The sequence below is a fragment of the Rhinatrema bivittatum genome, chromosome 13 (assembly GCF_901001135.1).
Source record: "Rhinatrema bivittatum chromosome 13, aRhiBiv1.1, whole genome shotgun sequence".
Lineage (NCBI taxonomy): Eukaryota > Metazoa > Chordata > Amphibia > Gymnophiona > Rhinatrematidae > Rhinatrema > Rhinatrema bivittatum.
The window spans coordinates 52,941,120-52,968,631 of record NC_042627.1 but is presented as its reverse complement, the minus strand read 5'-3'; the positions used below and the strand labels follow the sequence as shown (position 1 = coordinate 52,968,631).

Below are 27,512 nucleotides of genomic sequence, written 5' to 3'. Positions count from 1 at the left end.
CCTGCAGAGTGTCAGCCTCTGTGTTTTTGATACCCGAAAAATATGTTGCTTGCAATTGGATGGAGTGGCTTATTGCCCATTCCAGGATCAACACTGCTTCCTTCCAAAGTATCCTGAAACCGGACCTTCCTTTGTTTATATAAAACATGGCTACTTAGTTATCCGTGTAAATCATTACCCTCTTTCCTGTAAGGAGACAAGAGAAGGTGTAGACTGCGTTTTTTTTTTTTTTTTTTTTATAGTTCTTAGCTCTTATAGGTTGATCTGGAGAGTTCTTTCCTGTGGAGACTAGATCCTGTGTCTTTTGGTGCTCCCCATCCCTTTGTGGATGCATCTGTTGTCATAGAATCTGATGCGCCAGGGTTCAAAATGGTGCTCCCTTTTCTAAAACTCGGGGGAGGTAGCCACCAGTTTGTGTCTGAGATCATTGCGTGAGTCAAGATGACTTGCAGTGACATCGGGTGGTCATGTTGAGATCAATGTGCCTCGAGTCCCCACTGTAGGTACCACGTTTGAAGGCAGGTGTGTGGTATGACAAAACTAGCCACAGCTATATGACACAGAAAAGCAAGTATTTGACGAGCAGAGGACTGTGACTGCTTCTTCAAGGTGCGAGCCAGTTCACAAAAGGTTTGGATTCTCTCCGTTGGAAGGAAAGCTTTGCAGAGCTTGTTGTTTATCATTGCGCCAATAAAATGAGGAACTTGGTTGGATCTGTCATAGTTGATTATGAATCCTAGATTTTCTAAGAAGGTTATGATCTGCCTTAGGTGTGATCGGAGCGTTTTGGAGTTTGAGGAGACCAGAAGCCAATTGTCCAGACAGCGGAACATCTTGATCCCCTTCCTGAAAACAGTTGTGGTTAGGCATTTCATGAACACTCGGGGTGCTGATGATAGGCCAAAAGGAAGCAGCTTGTATTGGTAATGTTTTTTGTTCACCTAAAAACAAAAGTAATGCCACGAAGACTGATGCATGGGGATATGGGCGTATGCATCCTTGAAATCTAAAGAGCACATCCAGTCTTTGGGTTGTAGGAATGGTTTTGAGAGATGTCATCTTGAATTTTTCCTTCTGAATAAATTTGTTGAGGGCCCGAAGCCTCCCTCCCTCTTTGGGATGAGGAAGTATTGGGAGTAAAATCCTCAATTATGTTGATGTCGATGTAATGGTTCAATCCTGCCCTCCAAGGAACTCTCCGTACCCCCTCTATCAAATCCACCAAACTAATTACCACAATGAATAGAGCGTTTTCACTGGCCGGCCCCACCCTATGGAACTCCATGCCCCCAGATTTACGCACCGAGTCCTCCACTCCTAAATTTAAAAAAAAGCTAAAAACCTGGCTGTTCCTACAGGCCTACCCTTCATGCGATATCCACCCGCCTGACAACCCACAGAGCTGCGGCTAGTACCTTTGCTCTGCATTACCTATTACAATATGCTACTACCTCCCCTCGTGTCTACAATTAGTTAGACTTCTCATGCTGTCCCTCCCTCCCCCCCCCTGCTAAAACTCTCTCTGAAACACTCCTCTGTTACCATTTTGATCGATCGCAAATCCTGTAACTCTCTTATGCCTACCCAGATACTCAATCATTCTATGGACTCCTTTTCTAACCAAATTATGGACGATATACCATTGAATCCTGTAAATAGTTTCTCAGTTATCCAGGTTATCTTGTTATTGTTAGTTTTTGTACGCTCTGTTCCTGTTCTATGTAAAAGCATTGCCAAATAGTTATAAGTTATATGTAAACTGATACAATGTGCAAACGGCTGTCGGTATATAAAATTCTCTAAATAAAATAAATAAATAAATTGCATGCTGTTTGAAAAGCCATTGAACCTCCTGGTGAAGAACAGCATGGCCCTTTTGGTTTTGAGAAGATGGTGTGAAATGGGACAGCGGTGTGGTTAATCAGAAGTTCGGTTGGTAACCATTCTGTACCACACTGAGAATCCAACAGTGCCATGTGATGGAGATCCAGGTCTGGTAAGAGGAAGATATTCTGCTACCTATAGCTGACAAAGGCTGTGGCCGAGCAATCTTCAAAAATTCTGTTGAGGCTTCTAGTTGTTGCCCTGCTGTTGCTTTTGTGGTCGTTGAGCTCTTGTATGTCCCCTTGCTTGGGTTTGTTGCGATTGTTGCCTCAGTTTGGTAGGAAGGTACCCTGTAGGGGTTGAATGGTCTGTATTGATGTCTCTGGTAGAAAGACTTTTTATAAGTCACATAGAATCTCCAAGGAAGACTGTTCCAACGTCATAAGTGGAGACTGCCACACTTTGCTCCATCAGTTAGGATGCAGTCTCTCGTAAATCTGTCCCCAAATAAATTAACTCCTTTACAAGGGAGATCAGCCAGCTTTTCATGTACATCATCGCGGATGGTGCTTGCTCAAAGCCAAGCAATTCTGCTACTGAAGCTGATGTTCTAACCAATTTATCAAAGGCCTCGTACGCTGTATGAAGGAGATGGCATTACCCTTCCTCCACGTCACTGTGGCTTGGTTCTGTAACTGGCCATCGGTCTTTGAACCTTCTTTAGGTTTCAAGACTTTCAAGTATTCATACAAATATTGGGTAATATAAAATTGATGTTGCTGAATCTTGGAGTTCAGCATTGCTGCTTGAAAAACCTTACCGAAATCATCCAGGTATTTATTATTTCTCCCTGGTGGTGTATTAGAGTGCAGGTGTGTCTTCTTTGCTTTCGTCATGGCCGATTTGACCACTACTGATGTGCAGGGTAACTGTATTTATTCGTAGTGTGAAGATTTTAACATCCTGTATTTCAAATCACTTTCAACGAAATGGGAGGCCCTGAGAAAGGAGATTCCCAGGATTTGTCCAATAGACCTTCCAGGACTGCATGAGATGGAAGTGCAGTCTGCTCAAACAGGATGTCAAAAATATTGACAATCCCATGCACCTCCGGATCTTGGATCTAACAATTTTTTCATCTCTATTTTGAAGAGGGAACCCACCTTGGTCAATGAGCTTTGAATATGTTAAGTCCTCTAGAGGTGAGGAGGGTTCCGGTGGCTCCTCTGGGGGGGGGGGGGGGTGTCCAAAGAAGTTGGCAGGGAGTTTGTAATGTCTTTGTCAGATTCTGAAACTGCTGGGCTCAGGCCTTGGCAATTGTCCTCTCCTACATCTTGGGTGGGGGTGGAGAGGGAAGCAAGAATGACAACAAATTATTTTCCAAGGCTCTAGAGGATAGCCTTGTGTGGTGGGTAGCAGGCAGAGAGGCAAAAGTCTGTAGAATGTCCAAAATTTGGGACATGCCTGCGAGGCCACACCACCCAATTTAGGGTTGGAAGGGGAATGTTTCTTTGCAGAGCTGAACCTACATCTTCACTCCTTCCTAAATGGGTTGACTGTCTTGTTTTGGAAGATGGTAATATTGCCAAAAGAATTGCAGAGTCCAGTCCCTTGTTCCTGTCTGACTGGACCTGGGCCTCATGATGAGACTTTAGTCTTCTGACCAGGAGTTTCTGGAGTTGAGGCTGTTTCCATTTTTACTTATAGACTTCTGAACACATCTGTGAACACACTTCTGGGAGAGGAAGCTGAAGACCTGTCAGAGACCCTCAATGTCAATGTCAGAGTTGTCGAACCCCTAGAGTTCCTCTGCAGTGAAAACTATCTGCAGGTCCGGATGCCATTGAGCCCGAGAGGCTCCTTTCTTGATGTTCCTTTAGTTTATGCTGTCTCTTATGCGAATGAATAGATGAATGGCATTCCTGCATCAAATGTTTGTCCATCTTTTAATTTGACGCATGTGTCGATATGTTTTGTGTCAGTGTTGCGTCGTGCGCCATGCACAGTGTTGTGCCATTAATCATCCTACATCGTGCATCATGTGCTCTTCTATTTTGTGTACCGAGCTGCATCATGCTGGTTTCTTTTTGAGCCACCGGCTTTGATGGAGTCTTTGGGGCTTTTCCCCTGAGCCCCTACCTTCGGGCTCTCTGGGGGCGGTTTCGCCACCTGGCTCTGGCCTGTTGAGGTTGGTTCCAGCGACATCGCCTGTTTTGCTGGGGTTGGCCTCTTCAGTTTTTGCACCAGTAAAGACTGAGTGGAGTGGTGTGTCAGGGCATACGAGCCCAATGACTTGTTCTCCCTCAGTCTGGCGAATTTCTTGGCCCATTGATGTTGGACCCTCAGGGACATCCTGCCGCACAGGTGTAAAAGCGAAAGAAAATTTGAGAAGAAGCACAAGAGAGGAATCCACGTTTGTGGGCTGCGTGGGAAGAAATAGAACTGAGCAAGTTGGGTAATTGCGCTGGAATGGCCGCGCAGGCACGCAGAGCAAAGATCTGTATCTGTGGAGTTTTCTGCCAGGGGGATATCCCACACAGCATGGCTAATTCAGCCTGCTTATTGACAAAAAAAACATGAGTATGGGCTTTTCCCAGAATGAATATAGCATGTTAAAAATCTACAAAAGTTTACAAGCAGATTTACACTGCTTTCCTTTAATGTTTCAGATGATACAAGTATTTTGAACTAAACAGCAACATCACATCTTCTCAAAAGAAATAAAATCAAATTCATACTGCTAGGAGGTTAAAATACCAGAATTTAATTAAAAACAAACAAAAACAGAATAATGTGGTTGCTGTGTTTTGCACTGACCTGATGAAGGGCGCAGAGCTTTTTAAAGTTAAACAAATATATTATTTGTGGCTAAAACATTTGCTGACCTTTATTTCTACATATAAAAAAAACAAACCCCAAAACAATATAATTAGAGGACTAGAAATCCATGAGAAACATTTATATAGCCTTTCAACATTCTCTAAAACTGGACTTTAAGAGGATAAACTATCTTCTTCCACAGCAAAAGAGTTCTGCATCTTAGTGTTGAATATAACAGTTTCCCAACCCTCTCTTGGAGGCACACCTATTGAGTTGGGTTTTCAGGATTACCACAATCAGTATGCTGAAATATATTTGCATACATGCATGCAAATCTCTCATGCATATTATGGATATCCTGAAACCCAAGTGGCCGTGTGTGCCTCCAAGAGAGGGTTGGGATACATTGGTATATAATACACCATTCTGTTAACAGAGCTAAAGATTGTTTAAAAAAAAATCTATGATCTTGCAACAGAAATGAATCACAAGCAGCCTCCCCCTGGGTATCCTTCCTGAGGAAATGCGATCAAAGTCGCAACAGTGGTAGGACAGTGCAAGAGCATGCGTGACTCTTGTGGTTGCCCAAATTCTCTCCCCAACAGATGCACTTGTCTTCCCAACTAGGAGGTATGCACAAAAAAGGCCAGCAAGGCACATGGTCTCACTTTCCCCACAATGACCCTTTCATTAGGAGTCAATCTAAAAGTCAACATAAATGCGTATCTTAAACAATGGAAAACTTCAATAAAAGGATTCTCTTTGTATTGATGTTTTTCATTGTTTAAGATACGTATTTATGTTGACATTTAGATTATTTTCTTATACCATGTAGTAGTTATTTAAATGTTTTAACACAGATATTGTATTTGACACCATTATTCCTTACCTTTAAAATGTAAATTACTCAGCTTTTCCAAATCCAAGCTCAAGATAGGTTACAAATTCAGGTACTGTAGTTACTTCTCTGTCCAAGGAGGACTTACAATCTAAGTTGTACCTGAGGTAAAGGAGAATGACGTGATCTGCGAAGGTCACAAGAAATCTGTGGAAGCAGCAAAATTTTAACTCTGGCTTCTCTAATCACTAGGCCGCTCCTCCCTTGATCTTAAAAATGGAAAAAAGTGGCTTATAAATCCATATAAATACTTCAGCTTACAGCTCAGATGGGTGGTGGGGATGGGGAAGATAAATAATTGAATGCCAAAGTACAAAGCATTTACTAAATAAGGTGAGAATCTATGCATCCCTGCCATACAGAAAAACAATTTTGAAAAGTTGAATACTAATTTTAGAAAATAAGTCACAGGATACATTTTTCCTGTACCTTCAGATGGGTCAATTCAAATACAAATTGTGTTTTTCCACTATTATTGCAGAATTCCCTCTTGCCCAAGGTGCATACAGCTACTCTGCACTCTGATAGGGTGTTAAATCGTTTAATTATCGAAGAAGTGCTGACTTTATCCTAAAGTAGCAGCCTATTTTGATTATCCCAATTAACATTCCAAATTTCTAGTCAGCTTAGATTCCTTTTTAAAAGGCCCATTTTTTTGTTTAACTAAATGTGAAAATGCAGTTAGTTGGTGTTGAAATACTACAGAGTAATAGAAGATAACAGCATTAAAATAGAAAGACAGAAAAAAAAACCTCCCCCTGCTTGGAAAAAAAAGTTCTGTTAAAGCTAGCTTTCAGCTCATTATCTTCTAATTTCACTTATCTTGATAAAGAGCAAAAAAAAAAACGCCAAGGAACCACACAAAGTTCAGGCTGCTGTTAATCATGTAAACTGCCACCCGGCAGTAGTTATTACTGTTAACTGTGAACCGGAGTGATATGTATTGTATACAGGAACTCCGGTATATAAAAACCATAAATAAATAAATAAATAGCTATCAACTAGTCCATTTTTCACATAAAAATGAGAATGTTCCAGGCTGGTCTATGACCATGATAATTTATTTCATAGGAACTGTGGCATCACTGTAGGTGTACACAAAAACGGGCCATCTGGGTGGACAAAGTAGTCCTAATCTGTTGACATTTTCTACTATAACTGGCAGTAGCCTTGGCGCAGTATGAAGCCTCACTTTTTAAAAACTGGGTTTTTTTAGATTTTACAACCTTAGATAAATCAGTCCATAACTACCACACTCAATTCATGCAGAAACTCACTTAAAATTCCTTTTTTTCAAAAACTTCAATAAAAAACAGGCTAGTGCCAACGTTAAAAGCAGGTCGCATACCTGCCTTTATGAAATTTATGGACTAAAATATCCTGAAATTAAATGATCTTAGAAATGTTTCTGAACTAATTTTGTTCAGAAAGTTAAAAATGACTATACAAATTTTAGGCTGAATAAACCAGTTTGTTCTTCCAATTGCAGACTTCAATCTTAATATTGATATATGTTAAACTGATTAATTCAGTATCTGTGTGCATATGGAAGATCCAAATTCAATTGGTGGGCATGGCTTCTGCTCATGAAGCTGGCCACGAATGCCTCAGCAGCTATATTAAGAACATAAGAAATTGCTATGCTGGGTCAGACCAAGGGTCCATCAAGCCCAGCATCCTGTTTCCAACAGAGGCCAAACCAGGCCACAAAAACCTGGCAATTACCCAAACACTAAGAAGATCCCATGCCACTGATGCACTTAATAGCAGTGGCTATTCCCTAAGTAAAAGCAAGTTTGCTTGCCAGATAGCAGGATGAATTAGCCATGCTGTCATGGGAACTGTCCATCAGGGCCCAGGAGGCGGAGCTTGTTAAGCAGAGGTCAGAGTTTTGTTTCCTCTGCGGCTGCGCGTGTGTACCCGCGCAGGAAGTAACAGATTCTCCTCAGTCTGTAATTAAGCGTAGGCATCTGCATATTTATTTATTTATTATTTTTATATACCGACATTCATCTCAATTGAGATATCACACCGGTTTACATTCAGGTACTGTAGGTATTTCTCTATCCCCAGAGGGCTTACAATCTAAGTTTTTGTACCATATAAGAGAAATGGTCGACTAACAGGGAGGAGGGCGGTTCAGCATGGCTAATTCATCCTGCTATCTATGGAAATACCGTTTACGGTAAGCAAACTTGCTTTTTCCCCATCGATAGCAGGGCTGAATTAGCCATGCTGTCATGGGAGTCCAAAGCTCCCTATCACGCTGTCGTATTTGAGTCATTTTGAGTGTGATCTTGAAAGCAGTAGTTGGCCCTTTGTTGCACTGCATAAGAACTTTGTCCTCTTTCTTTTTTTTTTTTTACACTAACAAGGTCTGCAGTACAGCTTGCCTTAATTTCACATCAGTCATTGATTGTTGGTCTAAACAATAATGAGCAGTGAAGGTATGAAGAGATGACCACATAGCCGCTTTACAGATGTCTATTGGTGGAACGTGGCGAAGATGTGCTATGGCTCTAACTTGAGCGTTTGGAAACTTCGGTAGAGTTTGACCTTGTTTGTCATAACAAAAGGTTATACATTGCGCTATCCAGCTAGATATTGTTCGTTTGGTCACCGGTAGACTTGGTGCGTTAGGGTTAAAGGAAACAAAAAGTTGAGAAGCATGTTGAGCAGATTGTGTTCTTTGCTTGTAATACACTAATGCCCGTTTGCAGTCCAGCTTGTGTAGCATACGTTCCCTGTCGTTGGAATGAGGCTTGGTAAAGAACGTTGGTAATTCTATCATTTGATTTAAATGGAAGGGCGATGATACTTTTGAAGGAAAGCTGGATGAGTTCGCAGAACTGCTTTTTGGTGAAAAACTGTAGATAGGGAGCGTAGTGAACTAAGGCTTGCAATTCACTGACTCGTCTTGCACTGTCGATAGCAGGATCCAAACTTTGGAACAGTTTACCAACAGAACTGAGATTAACAATCGATAAGAAAAAATTTAAGGCTGATTTAAAAACCTGGCTATTTAAACGCACATACTTAGAAAATGAACAATAAGCTACAAATATATATAAACCTTAAATGGCTAGTTACAGGTTTAAAGGAACGCTCCAAACTTTAAGCTAAAGGCAGAACTGATTTTATGTTATGTTGTGTGAGTGTGATATATATTTATGTTGGTTTTATTATGTTTTAACTTTTACCCTTGAATAATATACTGAGGAATAGCCTTTTACAATTTTATTTCTACTTGCACAGCTAAAATACATTTATATGCTTTTAAATAATTTTAGCTGTTATCTTTTATTGGACTTATTTATTGTATTTTCTCTTTGTGTAAGTTGTAAACCGCTGCGAAGGCTAACGCCAATGCGGCGGTATAGAAAAGCTAATAAACTATAAACCTGGAAAGTGGTATTCTTAACAGCATTAAGTATTTTATGTTAGCAGAGTCCATGGGCTCAAATGGTGGTAACAGTTGTTCTAATACTACGTTCAGGTTCCATGGTGGTTTAGCAATTGGTGGATGAAGATGCGTGAGGCCTTTGATGAAACAAGACACCAATGGGTGAGTGGAGATAGGCTGATTTTGGTACGGCCTATGGTAAGACGCAATTGCGCTCAGATGAACTCTAATCGAGGAGACTGCGGGGCCCGAAGCATATAATGTATAAAGGTAGTCCAGGAGTAGCTCTGGGGAACAGTCCAAGTGGGGAATTTTATTAGATATGCACCAGTTGGTATAGCGTTTCCACTTAAACCCATAATTGCACCTAGTTGACAGTTTCCTAGATTCCAACACCACCTGCTGGGCTGTTGCAGAAATGCCTTGTTCGTTTAGTAGGAGCCGCTCAATCTCCACGCTGTTAAGTGAAGAGAGGCGTGAAGTGGATGAAGAAGCATGCCTTGTTGGATTAGGAGATCTGGCCGATTCGGCAGATGAATCGGGTCTGTTATGGAAAGGCGACGTAGATAACTGTACCAATGTTGTCTGGGCCATGCAGGTGCTATGAGGATTAATTGTGCCCGGTCTGTTATACACTTCTGAATAGTCCTCATGATGAGCGGAATTGGAGAGAAAGTGTACATCAGGCTCTAGTGCCAAGGAATCAGGAATGCATCTTGTGCTACTCTGTTGGGAGTTGGCCATAGTGAGCAGAAACGAGGAAGTTGAGTGTTCCCCCTCTGTCGCAAAGAGATCCATTGTTGGGATCCCCCATTGTTGAAAAAGACTTTGAACTACATCTGGGTTGAGAGTCCATTCGTGAGGATAAAACACCCGACTTAATCTGTCCGCTCTAGAATTTGCAATTCCTGGCAAGTACGTCACCTGCAGATAAATGGAATGTTGGTGTGCTAATTGGAAGGTCAGCAGTGCTTCCTGGCAAAGGGAGCACAAACCGGACCCTCCTTGTTTATGTAAAACATCGCCACTTGGTTGTCCGTGTAGACCATCACTCTGCGACCCTGCAGATAGGACTGGAATGCTTGGAGGGCATTTTGGATCGCCCGAAGTTCCAATAGATTGATTTGTAAATGTTGTTCAGATGGGGACCATAGACCTTGAGTTTCCAGGAGGTCTAGATGGGCTCCCCATCCTTTGCAGGATACATCTGTGGTTAAGACTGCATTGTGAGGAGGTGGGTTGAACAATGCTTCCATGGAAAGGGTGGATTTCTTGAGCCACCAATTGACGTCCTTTGCCATTTCCGAAGTATTAGGTGGCTGTGCAATGGTTGCAAGTATTGATTCCATTGTCGCTTCAACCCCCATTGTAGAAGACGCATGTGAAGTCTGGTATTGGGAACAGTGAAAATGGCTGCTGCCATATGACCCAACACAATTAGGATTTGACCTGCCGGTTTGTGCGTGCGGAGAAGAATTCATAGGAGGCGACATTTCGAGTTTTCTGTCTTCCGGTAGGAATGCTCTGTTGCATGTCATGTGTAGTCGAGCACCAATGAATTGTAGAATTTGAGTGGGTTTCAAGTTCGATTTGTGGTAATTGATTATCAGTCCCAGAGCGTTCAGACATTCTATCAACTGTTGAAGGTGTTGTACTAATATCTGCGGGCTCGATGCTACTATGAGCCAATCGTCCAGATATGGAAAGATTGTCATCCCTTTCTGACGTAAGTGAGCCACCACTACTACCATACACTTGGTGAAAACTCCGGGCGCCGCCGAGAGTCCAAAAGGGGAGAACTTTGTATTGGTAATGTTGCTGCTTGTATTGAAAGCAGAGGTACTGCCACGAAGAAGGATGGATAGGAATATGTGTGTAGGCATCCTTCAAGTCTATTGAGCACATCCAATCGTTTGGTTCTAGTAGGGGGAGAATGGACTTGAGGGACACCATTTGAACTTCTCCTTGACAAGATATTTGTCTAAGTCCCGGAGATCCAGGATTGGACGGAGTCCTCCTGATTTCTTTGGAATGAGGAAATATGGGGAGTAGAATCCTGTGTTCAGGGTTGTCTGTGGTACAACTCGGATTGCTTGTCGTTGTAGAAGCATGGAGACCTCTTGTCTGAGTTGAGGATGATACTTTCGTATCAACCGATGTTGTAAATGAGGGAGGAGGGATTTTGTTGTAAACTGGAGTTGATACCCTTGTTTTACTATATCTAGAACCCACCGGTCTGAAGTGATCACTTCCCACGCAGGTAGGCATTGTTGAAGTCTGCCCGGGGATGCTTGCTGTAGTAGTGGTGGCTGAAGGTTCAAAAAGACTGCATGTATTTCATCGGGGCCGCCGGCTGCTGTGCCTGTTGCCTTTGGGTCCTCGGCTTCCCTCTTCTATTCTGTGATGGTTGTTGTGGCGTTTGTTGCCTTTGATACTGAGGGTACGAAGGTTGCCGATAAGGTTGAAAAGAACGATATGGCCATCTAGCAAAGGGTTGGTGTCGATTGCTGCCAAAGTACTGGCGTGAAGAGGAAAATGACGACGGGGTCGTTAACGACTACCGCTACAGCCTGCTCCTTCAGCTGGGTGACAGTAGCTTGGAATCTTTCGCCAAAGAGGTTGTCCCCTGTATAGGGTAAATTTGCGAGCTTGTCGTGAAGGTCTTCCCTAATAGCACTAGCTCTGAGCCAGGCTAACTGTCGAGCTGCCAGCCCCGTAGCGGAAGCCCTCAAAGAGGTTTCAAAGCCCTCGTAAACTGCCCTCAGGAGGTGTCTGGAACATTCCTCCATGTCTTGGAGAGGCTGTGGAATTGGTTGTGCTGAAGAAGAAAGCAGACCTTTAGTCGCCTGAATGCATTCATACATGTATTGAATCATGTAGAATTGGTGGGTGTGTATTCGCACCCCTAGCATAGAATTTTGGTAGATTTTCCATCCAAATTCATCTAGGGTACGATTATCCTTTCCTGGAGGGTAAGAGGTGTGGGACTTTGATCTCTTCGAGCGCTGCATAGCCGATTCCACCACGATAGATGTATGTGGAAGTTGCGGCACGGTATAGTAAGATGCTTTTGGCATGCAGAATTTCAAATCGGTCTTCCGCAAAACTGCAGAAAGAGTATGTGGGGTTTCCCACGACTTCCTAAGGACTGTGTCTAGTATCTCCTGTGGGAGTAGTGAAGCCGGTTCCCCTGGAGCCTCAAAGATTTTCAGAAGACCAAGTGTTTCCGATCGTGGGTCAGGTAACTTTTGAACTTCTAAATGGAGGATGGTCCAAAGTTTAAGACTTTTTTAGGGAGCAGTTAATATCCAAAAACTTAGGATAAGGTAAGTCCTCAGGAGGAGAATAAGGCTCCTGTGGTTGGATCTGGGGGATCTGAAAGATAACCTGTCGAGGAAGAAACTCCTGAGTGAGGCGATGAGAAGCTCCTGGTGATAGATGTTCAGGAACCGATGTGTCATGTATCAACTATGTTGGTGAAGGCTCTGGTTGTATCGGAAGTTCTTCCTGACCTTGTGTTTCAGGAGAACTAGGTGAGGAAGCATCTTGTAACTGAAAGGAAGATTGAAGGGAATCAAAGAAGCCTGATAGAGCCTCAGATAAATGAGAGAAAGCCTGTTTTGCCAATGGAGGCATCCTCGGATGTGGGACCACAGCTGGAGGGGCTGGGGTTTTGTCTGAATCAGGCATTACTGGTAGTGTGTTGGATCCTGGAATGTGATCTTCCCGATTCCTTGTTTTGTCTTTTTCGGATGGTGGATTGGAATGCTCATACCACGGACGTGCATGACTGTACAGAGGAATGTGAAGACGAGGAAGAGTATGTCCAGGAAGAGGAAATGTTGACCACATCCCTCCCCAAGGCAGAGGAATGTCTTGAGGTCCTGGCATGAAGTGATGATGTAGGCTCTGAAAATTCTCTATCCGATGTATGAATCTTTCTTTGTAATTATCTACAGTCATGATCCCTTCTAGAGGGCTCATGTTCCTTATGTGGGTGGGACACCTCATGTCTTTTTCGTTTTGGCGTTGAGTCCAGAGACGTTGAGTGTCTGGAGGAATGCCTCCTCTTACGCTTATGCGTTGACTTGTGTCTGTGGCGTCGACTGTGGAGCCGAAGGTGCCGGTATATGCGTCGGTTGCTTTGAAGGCTGTGTGTGAGACTGTTGCATCGGGGTCGATTGTATTACTCTCGGCGCCGGATGCGCCTGCCTCGACTCCTGGTTTGTTAGCGACGCAGGCTGCTTTGGCTTCGGTGCATGGCGCTTGCGTCCGCTTCGACGAAGATTGTGTCGGCGTAGGCGATTCGCAAACTGACTTCGATTGATGCGTCGAGTGTTCCCAGTGCCGTTTTTGGATGGCGCCCTGCACCTGTGTCGGCGGGCCAGATCCCTGGGAGCTGCCTGGGATCAGGTGTAGTGCCAAATTCCGATCCCCTCCTTTTTCCTTAAACTCTCCAGGCCTAGAGAGTTTGGAATCCAAGGAGGACGCTCGTCTCGCCACTGGGGCAGATATTTTAGTTGGCCCCGGCGAGGAATGAGATTCGGGGGGGGGGGGGGGGGGGGCGGCATACGAGCCACCTATCCGGCCATACTTTTCACAATCAGCCTGGATGTGTTGTAGCCAGAGGCAACGATAACAAAGATCATGTCCGTCCGTTACAGACATGATCCAACCGCAAGGGCAAGGTTTAAAACCTGTAGGACGTCCCTGTTTCTTGAACATCGTGAGGAGAAATGAGCTCCGCGTGCGATCCCGTGCACAGAAAAACAGACTGAGAATGACGCAATCTTCATCGAAGTGGACGCAAGTTACTTCCTGTGCGGGAACACACGCGCAGCCGCAGAGGAAACAAAACTCTGACCTCTACTTAAGCTCCGCCTCCCGGGCCCTGATGGACAGTTCCCATGACAGCATAGCTAATTCAGCCCTGCTATCGACGGGAAAACTTGATTAATAGTAGTTAATGGACTTCTCCTCCAAGAACTTATCCAACCGTTTTTGAACCCAGCTACACTAACTGCTCTAACCACATCCTCTGGCAACAAATTCCAGAGCTTTATTGTGCTTTGAGTGAAAAAGAATTTTCTCCAATTAGTCTTAAATGTGCTACTTGCTAACTTCATGGAATGCCCCCTAGTCCTTCTATTATTCGAAAGTGTAAATAACTGATTCGCATCTTCTCGTTCAAGACCTCCCATAATCTTAAAGACCTATCATATCCCCCTTCAGCCTTCTCTTCTCCAAGCTGAACAGCCCTAGCCTCTTCAGCCTTTCCTCATAGGGGAAGGGTGTCTGTCACTGCTCAGTTATGACACCTAGTGGCCAGACTTAGGATACACTGATATCAGGTTCTCGAAGGAGCCATGGTCCAAGGCCCTTTACTACAAGGATGGGTTAGGTGGAGTTACAAAACAGGGATGAAAAACCCTTGGTGACTACACATGAAAGCTCATGACACTATATGCCAGATAAAGTCCAGTTTTGATTGAACTGAAAGTATAATGGAGGAAGAAACTGCCAGGCCAAAATAACCCACACCATCAGGCAGAGCCCTCTACTAGATATTACAGACTAAACAGAGCCTTATTACTTAAACTGCAACTACATGCTCTCTCTGTTTTTAAACATAAAATATATTCTGTATCAGCTTTAAGCTACGGTCTGCTTCTACTAATTCCTTTTATCTTAGAAAAATATATGAAAATCTGTAGATCTATGGCTCCATTAGATGAACATACATTCTACTATCCCCTTAATCTTTTTTTCATACTGAATAGTCTTTCTGGTCTCTCCAATCGTGTATATTTTTAGTTTACATATAAAATATGTTATTCTGCTTTGAATCCCCACGACCACACCCGTCTCTTCAGAACCACCACCAAAATTGTATTTTAAATTATCCTTAGAGATACCATAACTCATCCTTGCTAGTAGTTCCTGAATCCTCACTTTTACACTTATATTTAACATATTTTGATAATTCAGAACCCATGTATAACCTGAGATCTGAATGGCAAACTTTACCTTAAAATATCAAAGCACTACTGAGATAATGTATGTACAAAGTTATTTACATTTGTATTTACACGATTCAGCGTCCAAGACAGATTCAGCCAAGGCTTGAAATGTGCTTCACTACATTTAGGCTTACATGAACACAATGAGTGGCTATAATGACCGCAGAAATCCGGCATTTGGAGCTAATATCGCAGTACATGCTTACAATTGCAAGATCTTCAATGATTTTCTTGCTTTAAAATTAAACCTACCTTCTTTTTAGCAATTAAAATATAAACTCATTGTAGAACTAAGCATTTAGTAAAAATGCTGTTATGTCAATTTTTGCTTTATTTTTTTCTGAGTAACTGCAAAATAACCATGTTTTTTTTTTTCAGATTAAAAAAGAAAAAACAAAAACAAAAACGAACAGCAGGACTCCAACTCTGGTTATGTCCTTGCAATATCTGGCTTTGTCTCTCCTATCTGATGGGGTCAATCAAACCTGGCTGTGGATGCTGTTACTGGGGTGTTCCTGCTGGTAAAGAAGTGGCACTAAGAGCGTAACTGAGAAATGCCCCCTCCTGCCTTCTGGCTGGCAACAATCCTCAGGGCCATATCATCTGGCGAGGGGGGTTGAAAATGGAGGATTGAATTGAAATAAACAAACAAAAACTTACTCCTTTCTGTAGTCGTCTTCTTAAGAAATCTGAACCCCCTGGCTTTGGCCCCAGATGAGGATACCTTGCTTTCAACTTCGCTTCCTCAGCCTTTTCCGGACTGATCACTTTGTCTTCCATTTCCTGAAACACAAGTGCTATTTAAAAAAAAAGAGGGTCCTTTCAACATACAGGCTATTCAAATTACAGTGCTTGCTAACAGCTCCGAGACAGCCACCTGCTAAGACAAATAAAGCCAATGAATGCATCACGATTTCAATAAGAAAATACCAGTGTACTATGAAGCTTTATGAAAACAGCAGCTGTATTTCTTAAATTAGCACTGTACCCACACCATGATGTTTTGCATGCCTAGAAATGATGCATTGACAGGGCCAATTGTCTCTCCAAGCAAAACAAATAGCTGCTCCTTATTCAGTCTCCTTAGCTACCCATTTCAAGCAGAGTACAATGTGTCACACTTTTACAATTACTAGCTTCAGTACTCTCGCTCACTTAGTACTTCATTGTAAATAGGGTCACTCTCACTCTAGTCCAATTCTGTGGACTGGAATATGGATCATAAATCAACTGTACTAAATAGATTTTTCTTGATTCCTGTTTCTCCTCTCATGATGTTATTCCTACACACACATCCTCAGAGTAAAAAGGTTACACATTCTTCATACAAACATCTCCATAATCTCTACTAACTTGCTTCTATGTCCTGGTTTGTAGACACTATTTGATTTATATTCTGCTGTTTAGACATTCAGGTACCTGCAGGTATTTCCTGTCCTCGGCGGGCTCACAATCTAAGGCCTGGATTTATCAAAATGCAGTAAATACCGCAAGCGATAGAAAAAGGGGTGTGTTTTTTGGTAATAGGCAGTTTATCGCAATTTGCGCTAATACCTATGCGAAGAGATAAGTTACCACAAATTACAATAACTTTTTCGCACTTTGAGATAATTGCCACAATGTGATATTTCCTACATACAACCACTTGGGGGGGGGGGGGGGGGGAGAAGAGGGAGAGAGAGAGAGAAGGCATAATGCCCTCACCCTAGATAGGTATTTATATCTCTATGGGAGGCCCACCTAGTAACTCGAGGTGAGGTTTAGGTATTAGTGTAGGGGGTTAGGGGCCACTGACATTCAATGTGAGATGTACGAACAGAACAGTGCTCTCTTGTGAAGATTTGATGACCTTCGGAGTGAGGAAACTCACCCAAAGATGAGATTTGTGTAATGTTCTCTCAACCTAGCTTGATGTTACATCAAGCTAGGTTGAGAGAACATTGCACAAATCTCATCTTTGGGTGAGTTTCCTCATTCCGAAGATCAACAAATCTTCAAAAGAGAGCACTGTTCTGCTCATACATCTCACATTGAATGTCAAAGTGGCCCCTAACCCCCTACACTAATACCTCAACCTCACCTCGAGTTACTAGATGTGCCTCCCATAGAGATATAAATACCTATCTAGGGTGAGGGCATTATGGTTAGGTGCTCTCTCTCTCACGGCCTGGATAGCTAGGCTGGTGCTCCAGAGCTTCACAGCTAGTACAACAGGCCTTTGAGAACATCACAAAATGTGATCAAGCCTTAACGCAACCTATCGCATGGCTTAACGCTACTGAAAAAGGTGTAGCTAAAATCGGCGTTAAAGCCGTGCGATAGGACTTCACAAAATGGTAAACCCAACCCACTCCTGCCCCTAACTCCTCCTCTTTTTCAGATTTGCATCGCACCATACATTATGGTGCAATCTCATGCATTAAAGGCGTTTTCGCATGCTTTAAGCCCTTAACACATGCGAAAATGCCTTATAGCATTTTGATAAATGACCCCCTAAGTTTGGACCATAAGGCAGAGGATGAAGTGAGTTGCTGAAGGACACAGCAGGATCTGAACTCTGCTTTCCCAGATTTGCAGCTTTCTGTTCTAACACTAGGCTACTCCTCCACTCCAAACTTCATCTGGCTGTCCATATTTTGTTACCATTCAGTCCACAGCATTTATTCTTCTCATGCTGCAAAAACATTTGGCTGTCAGTAGCTATTCAGCTCTGTCTGCACACACACACCCACCTATTTTACAAACTGATGCCAAACTAATAATATACACGCCACATAAGTTTAAAGAACTCTGGGACTGGAGCTTTTTAATATATTTATAAATTATTTGGCAAAGGGAACGATGAGCGAGGTGATCAAATTTGCAGATGACAATTATTCAGGGTTAAATCATAAGCAGATTTTGAAATTGCAGGAAAACTGGCATCCAAATGGCAGATTAAATTTAATGTGAACAAGTGCAAAGTGCTGAACATAGGGAAAAGTAACCCATCCTGTAGTTGCACAATGTTAATGCCTAATATGGCACCTACCACCCAGGAAAAAAATCTAGCATAATAGTGGATGATACATCAAAATTAACTGTCTGCTGCAACGGTCAAAAAAGCAAACAGAATGTAATTATTAGGCTAGGAATGGAGAATAAAATGGAAAATGTCTTAATACCTCTATCACTCAATGAGACCACACCTTGAGTACTGTGTGCAATTATGGTTACCAAATCTAAAAAAAAAAAAAAAAGATATAGTTGCACTGGAAAAAGGTACAGAGAAAGGCGACCAAAATGTTAAAGGGGATTGAACGGCTCCCCTTATGAGGAAAAGCTAGAGAGGTTAGGACTGTTCAGCTTGGAGAAGAGATTGCTGAGGGAGAATATGATAGAGGGGCATCATCACCATCCCTCTCCCTCCCCCCCCCCCCCATCACCTACTCTACCTCTCCGTCTACCCCCCTGACATCTTTACTTCTTTCCTCTCTTCATATCCCAGTATAATCACCTTCCCTCTCCCCCCCATTCCCTTGGCATTACCTTCCTTTTCCCTCTCCCTCCACCCCTCCCCTCAGCATAATCCATGTTCCTCCATTCCCCTGGCATAATCACCTTCATCAATGTTCAATCCTTAATGTTGTAATGTATCAATAGTAAGACACCCCCGTCATACTATTCCAACAGTTATAATGTGAACCGATGTGATGTACTCCAATGAATGTCGGTATATAAAAGCAACTAAATAAATAAATCATCATCTTCCATTTCTGTCCACTCTTCTCCAGCACCCTGGCATCACCACCTTCCCTTCCCTCTCCTCCCACAATCCATGACATTCAGTTGTCCCTTTTCCCTCTATGCCCTGGAATAGCAGAAGTCTGAGCACGCTTACCTAGTACAGCTTCTTTCTCCTTTCAGCCTACAGGACCCCATGCAGTTTCTCTGCAGGGGAAAGCGGGAGCAGCAGCAGATAAGCCTGCTCTCTGACGCTGTGTCCCCCTGAATCCCCCCCCCCCCCGTGGGAGGACATCTTGCAGGCTAAAAGAGAAAATGAAGATTGGAGCCTCAGCACACTAGTGTGCCACGGCAATCTGGATGGTAAATGCTGACCTAAATCCATAGATCCTCACTGCAGTCAATTTGTACAGGAATCAATGCATTCTTTAGTTATTCTATCAAATGCACAATATTTACTACTATTAATATACAGGTCTATCCAGTACCGAGCGGTAGGAAGAGCTGCGTTAGTGCCTACGGCACCTGCGGTTGCCGCACGCACAGTGCAGCTCACCTACCGCTCGATCCTGAACACTAATTTTATTTAAATGTAAACCGCGTCCGAAAAGCCTTAGGCCCGCGCAACCCATTTTACTGGATAGAGCGCCTATACAGTATCCTGGGTGCGCGGGCCTAAGGCTTCACGCCACGCTGGTATCTGTCATTTCAAATGTCATTTGAAATGACAGATACCAGGAAGCGAAAAAACCAAAAGCAAAAAGTAAGTCGCTTCGCCGCTTCACTCTTCCCTCTTCCCGGAGCAGGGCGCGAAAAGCAGCCTTGCTCCGGGAGGAGGGAAGCGGCGAAGCGACTTACTTCTTGCTTTTGGTTTTTTTGCTTCGCCGCTGTCAGTGTCTTCCCTCCCGAAGCCAAAAAAAAAAAAGCGAAAAAAGCAAAAAAAACGTTGCAGCCCCCCCTCCGATGTCCGGACCGGGGCTGCCACGGAGCTGCAACGGCGAAGCAAAAAAAAAAAACCAAAAGCAATTTTGTTTTTTTTTTTCAAAAGCGACAATTTTGTTTTTTTTCCAAAAGTAAGTCGCTTTTGGACGCCGGCATAACTTACTATTCTGAAGCCATCAGCAGGAACACATTGCGATCGTAGCTCCTCCCGACGAAGACAAAGATGGCCGCCTGCACGGGGGGAAGCGTACAATTGGCCGCTCAAGACATGGCGTCACATCCCGTGACGCCAAACGTCACGGGATAAAATAACCCATGCTATAATTACACAATGTTGGGTTCCATATTAGGTGCTACAACCCAAGAAAGATCTAGGTGTCATAGTGGATAACACATTGAAATCGTCAGTACAGTGTGCTGCGGCAGTCAAAAAAGCAAACAGAATGTTGGGAATTATTAGAAAAGGAATGATGAATAAAACGGAAAATGTCATAATGCCTCTGTATCGCTCCATGGTGAGACCGCACCTTGAATACTGTGTACAATTCTGGTCGCCGCATCTCAAAAAAGATATAATTGCGATGGAGAAGGTACAGAGAAGGGCTACCAAAATGATAACGGGAATGGAACAACTCCCCTATGAGGAAAGACTAAAGAGGTTAGGACCTTTCAGCTTGGAGAAGAAACGACTAGGGGGGATATGATAGAGGTGTTTAAAATCATGAGAGGTCTAGAACGGGTAGATGTGAATCGGTTATTTACTCTTTCGGATAGTAGAAAGACTAGGGGGCACTCCATGAAGTTAGCATGGGGCACATTTAAAACTAATCGGAGAAAGTTCTTTTTTACTCAACGCACAATTAAACTCTGGAATTTGTTGCCAGAGAATGTGGTTCGTGCAGTTAGTATAGCTGTGTTTAAAAAAGGATTGGATAAGTTCTTGGAGGAGAAGTCCATTACCTGCTATTAAGAGAATAGCCACTGCCATTAGCAATGGTTACATGGAATAGACTTAGTTTTTGGGTACTTGCCAGGTTCTTATGGCCTGGATTGCCACTGTTGGAAACAGGATGCTGGGCTTGATGGACCCTTGGTCTGACCCAGTATGGCATTTTCTTATGTTCTTATATTTAAAAACTATTTAACAATTGTATCATCTTTTCCATACACTGCACTTGCAGAACCAAGATGTGCTTTTAATTACCTCTGTTAAAGATGCAAAAATTATTTCAACAGGGGGGGGGGGGGGGGGGGGAAGAGAGCAGCATTTTCTATGGTTGGCCCCATATTATGGCAACCATATGGTTTTTAAGTTCTTTTATACCTTAAAAGATTTATTTACTGCTAGTTTTAATTTTTAATTTTATATAGTTAAGTTTTATTTGTTGTATTTGGACTAGGATTAAGACATGGCCCCATTATATTGTGAACCGACATAAAGTGATAAACAAATGTTCGGTATATAAAAATGTTAAATAAAATAAAAAATAAATGGCATGCACTCCCAGCAGATTTATGTACTATACCTGATATGAAGATCTTCCATAACAAAATGAAGCATTGTTTATTTATGCCAGGAGTTTGCTTAATTCAATTTATAACTACTAAATATTATATTGTATATGGTTTTGTTTCTATGTTTTATGAATGACTTTTACATTTATTGCTGCTTGCTTAGGATGGTATTTTACTGCAATAAGCAGGTTATAAGAAATGTTAAATAAATTGGACTAAAGTGTTTGCTGCTCCATTTTAACTAGCTTTTGTAATATGAAGGGACCTAAAGATTTAAGCTCATGTAATAGGAGTGGCGTAGCCGCCTAGTGATTAGAGCAGCAGGCCAAGAACCAGAGAAGCCATGATTTGAATCCTACTTCTTCCACAGATATTCCTTGTGACTTTGGGCATGTCAGTTCAATCTAAGTTATACCTGAAACAATGGAGACTAAGTCCTCTTGGGCAGGGAAATAACTACAGTACTTGAATTGTAACTTACCTTAAGCTTGGATTTTGAAAAGGCAATTAATTAAATATAAAAACCATATAAATAATAATTACACATGTTACTTGAATGACAAAATATATGCTGAGGAAGTATTAACTTTTAGTTCATTGAGAAAGTCTTAGTGATGGTGACAACAAAAACATGAGACATTCCAGGCTGGGTCAGACCAAGATCCATTGCGGCCAACATCCTGTCTTTGACAGACCGGGTCACAAGTAGCAGGGACAAACTTCTTTTCTGACCAGACCAGAGCTTCCTTCCCAACCTTCAGTTTCTGGTAGCCTAGTAGAGCACTGCTGCCTAGTAACAGCACCAGCAAGCTCATCCTCTTGCCTGAGCCTGGTCTCGATTCCTAACTCCATAATCAGCCTTCTTGTTTGGGGGGGGGGGGGGGGGGGGTGTCGGCACAGGGACAGCCACAGATGCTGAGTGTCAATGTACATATGCAGTCAGGAACCAGAACAAGGAAGTTTATTTTGTTTTGGGGAGTTTTCCTCTTTTTCCTAGCTAATATACTTTTAATTCTGGGTTGGTTTTTTTTGGTGTAGCTGTATTTCTTTCACTCCTTTTCCTTTTGTCTACTTTTTGTAAACAGATACACAGCTCTGCTGGATGGTATTCTGAATTCTAGGAAGACTCCCCTCCCACCCACTCCTTAGCTGGAGCTCTGAGAGAAACCTCCCCTTCCCCTAGTGCAGGCAAGAGCCACAAATATGGTCCACTGTACAATGTTTGCCCACCTCTGTGCTACAGAAATGTTTAAGTGAAAATAAGCAGATTAATAATATTTAAGCAACAAACCCCAGCTATCCTTAGATCAGAGGTGCGCAAACTGGGGAGCTTGAACAATCATGAAGGGGGGTTGGACAGGCTGCCCAATCAGGGAAGAAAAATTGGCTGTACTGTTGAGCCTCAGTGCTGTGCAGGCATTGCAAGCTCAGGAGGGAGGGAACTGCCAAGACACAGGGACATCATTGTATGCATTCCACATCTTAGCAATGCATCTCTTTCAGTGGGCCAGGGAAAGGAGCTGCTTACTCTGCTGCAGAACTGGACATGGGAATAGCCACTGCGATTTTCCTGGGTTGTGAAACATCTGCCACCCTCAGGCCTCAGCCCAAGAGGAGTTCCTACTGCTGCCAGGTCTCTACCCAGGGAGAGAGATCACAGATGTTGCCTGCTAGGGGAAAAAGTGGCAAGGTTGGGTAGGGGAATGGACAAAGAGGCCAGAGAGCGAGAAAGTGGGAGGAGGGAGGAGGTGGAGAAGGGAAAATAAAGGCAAAAGATGTAATAAAGTTAAATAAGCAGACCAAACATGAGAAAATAAAGTCAAGCACACTAAGAAAAATACCAAGGAGCTGATGCAATATCAAGAGCATAAAAATGTGCGTCCAAACTGGATGCATGTTTTTTCAACACACTCACACCTCCATCTCCTGGATACCTGATGCAATAGACAAATTAAGCGCCGCGCTAGGGATAAATTGCGCGTCCCTAGCATGTCCATGGCACTGGGCACCCAGGAGATGTGGCTGTGTGCCCACAACAGTATCGGGTGCCCAGCAGCTGACCTGGCCAGAGCTCCCCACCCCTGGCAGGGCTGTTTCCGATTGGTCCTTTCACAGACATTTGTCAGCGAAATGATCAATTCCCTTTCAGGACAGCATTCTGAAAGGGGATTGGTCCTTTTACTGATATGCGACAGTGAATGGACCAATCGGCACTGTGATGGAGCGAATAAATGAAGTGTCTGCACCTTCCTTCTGCCAGTCATCGGAAACACCAAGCACCGCCCGAGCCCGCTACCCCAAGCCGGCCGGAGGGTAGCACTCACTTCTCCGTTTGAGCAGCAAGGCGGCCACCGTGCCTAGAAATTATTTTTTCAAGACAATTTTTACATGATGCTTTCTCTGGTTCTTCCTCAGTATCACGACGATACTATTAGGAGAAACCACAGAAAGCAGGATTTTTGTTTTAGTGGTTGAGCCCTTGAATGCAGCATGCCTTAATGCCAGCATAAAACTTGCCATATTACAATGGGCACATTGGCCACATGGGAATTTTTTGAATCGCAGGGTAGCAGTCTCATCCACATGCAGTTTACACGTGATGAGCACTATCAGATAAGCACTGGTTTGGATGTGCTAATCCCTATATTGCATTGGGAGTTATTTTAGCATGTCCAAAATGCACATCAAATTGCATGTTATGTGGTGCGCTAGCTTGAGCTTATGGTATTGCATCAGCCTGAAAAAGCGAGAATAAGAACATTTTGTGAAAACAGTTAAAAAGCAAAAAAAGGTTGGGCAGAGTAAGGAGGAGTTTCTCAAGTTGTGTCTGGCATCTAAGTCTCTATTTTTTTAATTTTTTATTATCCATCCATTACTATTGTGGTATGGCCTGGGTGCAATGTGTATCTGTGTTTGGTATGTGATTTGGTCTCTCTGCCTTTGTCTCACACTATATCTGGGTGTGGTACTTCTGCCTGTTTATCTGGGTGTGTTATGTCTATGCCTGTGTGTGTCTTTGGTGTGTGTGCTTGTCTACCTTCTAGCTGACAGTGGTATGTGTCTACATGGGTATGCAGTAATTTTGTGTCTGTGGTGGTGAGGAGGGGGGTGCTGTTTCTGAGTATGTGTTTCACACACTGTTGGTCTGGGTACAGGGTGACTGTCTGAGGTATCTTTCTCTCTGTGCCTGCCTGAATAAGGGACATCTGCCTGTGTCCGCGCGTATGAGAGAGTACTCCTTTCAGCAATTTGATGAGAAACAAAATGGGGGCTTTGAGCTACTGGTTAGCAATGTGGCTGCTTAGTAAACACCTGTTACGTATGTGTATGAGTAGTAATCCATTTTGGGAGCCCCCAACCAATTGCATGAATTGGGGGGGGGGGGGCACACATCTCAAAATGTTTGCTCACCCCTGCCTTGGATTATTTACTTGGTTATTTTAAGACTATCCACATATTCAACAATGATATAATTGAAACTGAAGAGATCACAATTGTGTGGTGTGCTCTCACTCAAGAGTAATGAAAGCATACATAGCACAACATTGACAACCTGAAAAATCAGATATCCTACTTCCACCACCCATGGTGTGACCCTGAGCAAGTCTCAATATCCTGATACTCAGATTTAAGACCAAGCTTTTTAGACAGAAGGTAATTACCACCACACAAAGCTGCAAACATATACACCTTGCTTTTTAAAGTACTATAACCACGGCCTATATGGTCAAGTACAAACTAGCAAATATAGGGCTAAAGATAATTTGTGGATTTATTTGCGTTCTCGGGCAAAACCTGTTTCACATGTAGCAAGGAAAATATCCCCGTGTAGTCAATGAAAAAAACACCGAGCATATTTCTGTACTATTATTACTTTTACAGTGTTTCTAGACATACACAGCTGTACAAAAAATGCTGAAACATCTCTCAAAATTATCTGGATAACAAAAAGGGCCAATGATAGCTTTTGGTCAAACGTAGTACCAATTTAGAAACCTGAAACTGAACACACCCCACGCTGCCAAGGAGCTTTAGACACATGATTACATGTGTCTGTCCACAATTGATTACATAAATTGTGGATAGACCATAGAGACAAAACTGACTGAACCGTGGTACGAGGATCATAAACATTTAATACTTAAATATTCATAAAACACTATGGACAACTTCATGTCAATACATGAAGTAAAGTTAAAAAGAAGTAGGTGGCTTTTTTTTTTTTTTTATAATAGTACAGCAAAATCGTGCGAGGGGAAAGAAAGGAAAAGCCGGAGCCGCACCCTGGACAGTCGCCAGCGCCAGGAAGCAAGGGAGGGACGGGTCAGGGCCTTTCCCCAGCAGTCACCCCGCACAAAACAAGAGAAGTCACGCCGACCCTCCCTGCGCCCGCCGGAGAGCACCGCACACATGTCACGACTTCCCCCCTCAGAATCCACAGCCGCACCCACAGAACCCCAAGCTCAAAAGAAGCTCCCTCCAACCCCGCGGAGCTCCAATGCGCCACTCTCAGCCCGGCTCCACCGCGCACCCACGGGGCTCAGCCCACCCTCAGCCCTGCCACCCGGGCCCACTGAGCCCGCCCCAGCTTTCTTTGCCAGGCGGGGCCAGCCGCCGCCCACTCACTTTTTGCTCCTCGGTAGAGGTTTCTTCCAAAGGCTTCGCCTCCTGGTTCTCAGTGGACATGACCCGTAAAACCTAGCACCTGAAAGGCGGCAAAAAAAAAAAACCCCTCCCACAACTGACTTCTGTAAGCTGCCGCCAACCTCCTCGCTCCTCCTACGGGAAAATGGTTGCCGGCCTATGAGACCGCAGGCTGGCGGTAAAGGGGCAGGGAAGGAGTCGCCTCACACAGCTGTCATGCTACGTCATTCCCAAGAGGCTGTGCGCGTCTTCAGGGTTTATTTTGGGGTTCCTCTTGGTCTTCTTTGTATCCAAACCGTTTACGTCATTTCCAACAGAGAATTCTGGTAGCTGTGGTTTAGTTTTGTTTCTTCCGCCTCGGCGGTCGAACAGGTTGAAAACTGGGCGTCTGTTTACAGTGTTACGGGTTAAAATCCTGCTTGAACCGTGTCAATAGAGACTAAACTAAGCATTTATATGGTGGCAGCTTACCAACCTTATTAAAAATATTTTAAATATTCCTGGGCCTTGTTTTACTGATCTTTGTTTTTATTTACCTACGTTAAAGCCTGTCAGGCGCTCTTCATGAAGAGATATATATATATAATTTTTTTTTGTCTTGCTTTGGATTACTTGACTATTGTTTAAATTCAGAGAGGTCTATTACAGATCTGTTACTGAAAATTATTGCTCCTATTTATTTCATGGAGTAAAGAAATATGGTGAATTTTGGTGGGTTATCTTTTCTGGGTTGAGATCAAGAGGGGTTTAGTAAGTCAGATTTATTGCTAATGCTGCTACTGCTAAATTAAATGTGTTCTAAAACACTTGCAAAATAGCAGATTGATTAAATGGTTTAGGGGGAAATCTCTTTCAACAGCGTTCTTTATTGGCCTTCCGCCTATATAAATTACAGGAGCAACCTTCTTCAAGTAATCCAGAAGACAAAAATGGAGTCAGCCCATTCCATTTTGGATGGCAGTACCGGCAAGACAACAGCAAGTGGGCTCAGTACTGCTTCATTATCAAGCTAGGGACAACAGCAGGGGGTGTTTGGCAGAGGAGAATGAGCAGCAGGATTTTGTTAATTTTTGTATTTCGGTGGAGGGCTAGGGCTTATAAAGTCATTTACTAAGCAGGGGAGACCTGCAGTGGCTTATTTATCAGGAGGGAGGGAGGCGGCTTTGCGAAGGCGACTGGTGTTACAATGCCGGAGAAAATGGGTAGGCGAGGCTTGGAACTCGGAAAAGCGTAGCAATCTGTTTGCAATTTCTGTAGGCAGATGCTTTCTCCTTTCTTGAAAGTTGTCGTGATTATGCAATCCCTGAGCTCATATTCGATTTCAGCATCATTCCAGATTTTCAAGATTGGTGCATTGATTTTGTGATGCTAGTGACGCCAACCCTTGCTTGACAATTGCAGCAGAGAGTCAGATGCCTTTATCTGCGTGTTGGCTTTCTTCACCTCATCCAGAATTGGGGAGATCCAACACTTTTCTCCGAGTGTTGCAGAATGGAATTGAGAATAATCATAAACATAAGAAATGCCTTGCTACATCAGACCAAGGACTGTAAGCAAGTTTAGGGGTACAGGGATCTGCCTACTACAGGACACTGCCAGCTGCCTTCCCACCTTACTTGCCATCCTATATCAGGAAAAAGACATGTATTCTCCCCAGAAATAGACTTTTATTTGTTACATTTGGTATGATATAACATTTAGAAAATAACAATTCCTCTCTCTA

The 27,512-nt window shown here is 43.2% G+C and overlaps 2 protein-coding genes across 11 annotated transcripts in view; one reads left to right on the top strand and one right to left on the bottom strand.

Annotated features, from left to right (window-relative positions):
* LOC115075492 overlaps positions 1 to 16,225 on the top strand; it is a 29,055-nt gene extending 12,830 nt beyond the window's left edge. For 5 of the 8 annotated variants that reach the window (XR_003852530.1, XR_003852532.1, XR_003852534.1 and 2 more), the window contains one exon: positions 15,344 to 16,225. Coding sequence is in view for 3 of the 8 variants with exons in the window: in XM_029575900.1 (XP_029431760.1) it covers positions 15,344 to 15,512 (169 nt within the window). In the remaining 5 variants the exon portion in view is untranslated. Of the gene's footprint in view, positions 1 to 770; positions 3,046 to 9,038; positions 9,108 to 15,343 lie in introns of those variants that run through there. The other 3 variants (XR_003852531.1, XM_029575902.1, XR_003852533.1) reach the window with 2 other exon arrangements.
* ARPP19 (cAMP regulated phosphoprotein 19) overlaps positions 1 to 25,928 on the bottom strand; it is a 30,641-nt gene extending 4,713 nt beyond the window's left edge. The window contains exons 1-3 of one of the 3 annotated variants that reach the window (XM_029575906.1): positions 25,772 to 25,873; positions 18,130 to 18,186; positions 15,626 to 15,748 (exon numbers count right to left, since the gene is read on the bottom strand). In XM_029575906.1, coding sequence (XP_029431766.1) covers positions 15,626 to 15,745 — 120 coding nt within the window. In that variant the 5' untranslated portion in view covers positions 15,746 to 15,748; positions 18,130 to 18,186; positions 25,772 to 25,873. Of the gene's footprint in view, positions 1 to 15,625; positions 15,763 to 18,129; positions 18,187 to 25,771 lie in introns of all 3 variants that reach the window. The other 2 variants (XM_029575905.1, XM_029575907.1) reach the window with 2 other exon arrangements.
* Between the last annotated feature and the right edge of the window lie 1,584 nt (positions 25,929 to 27,512).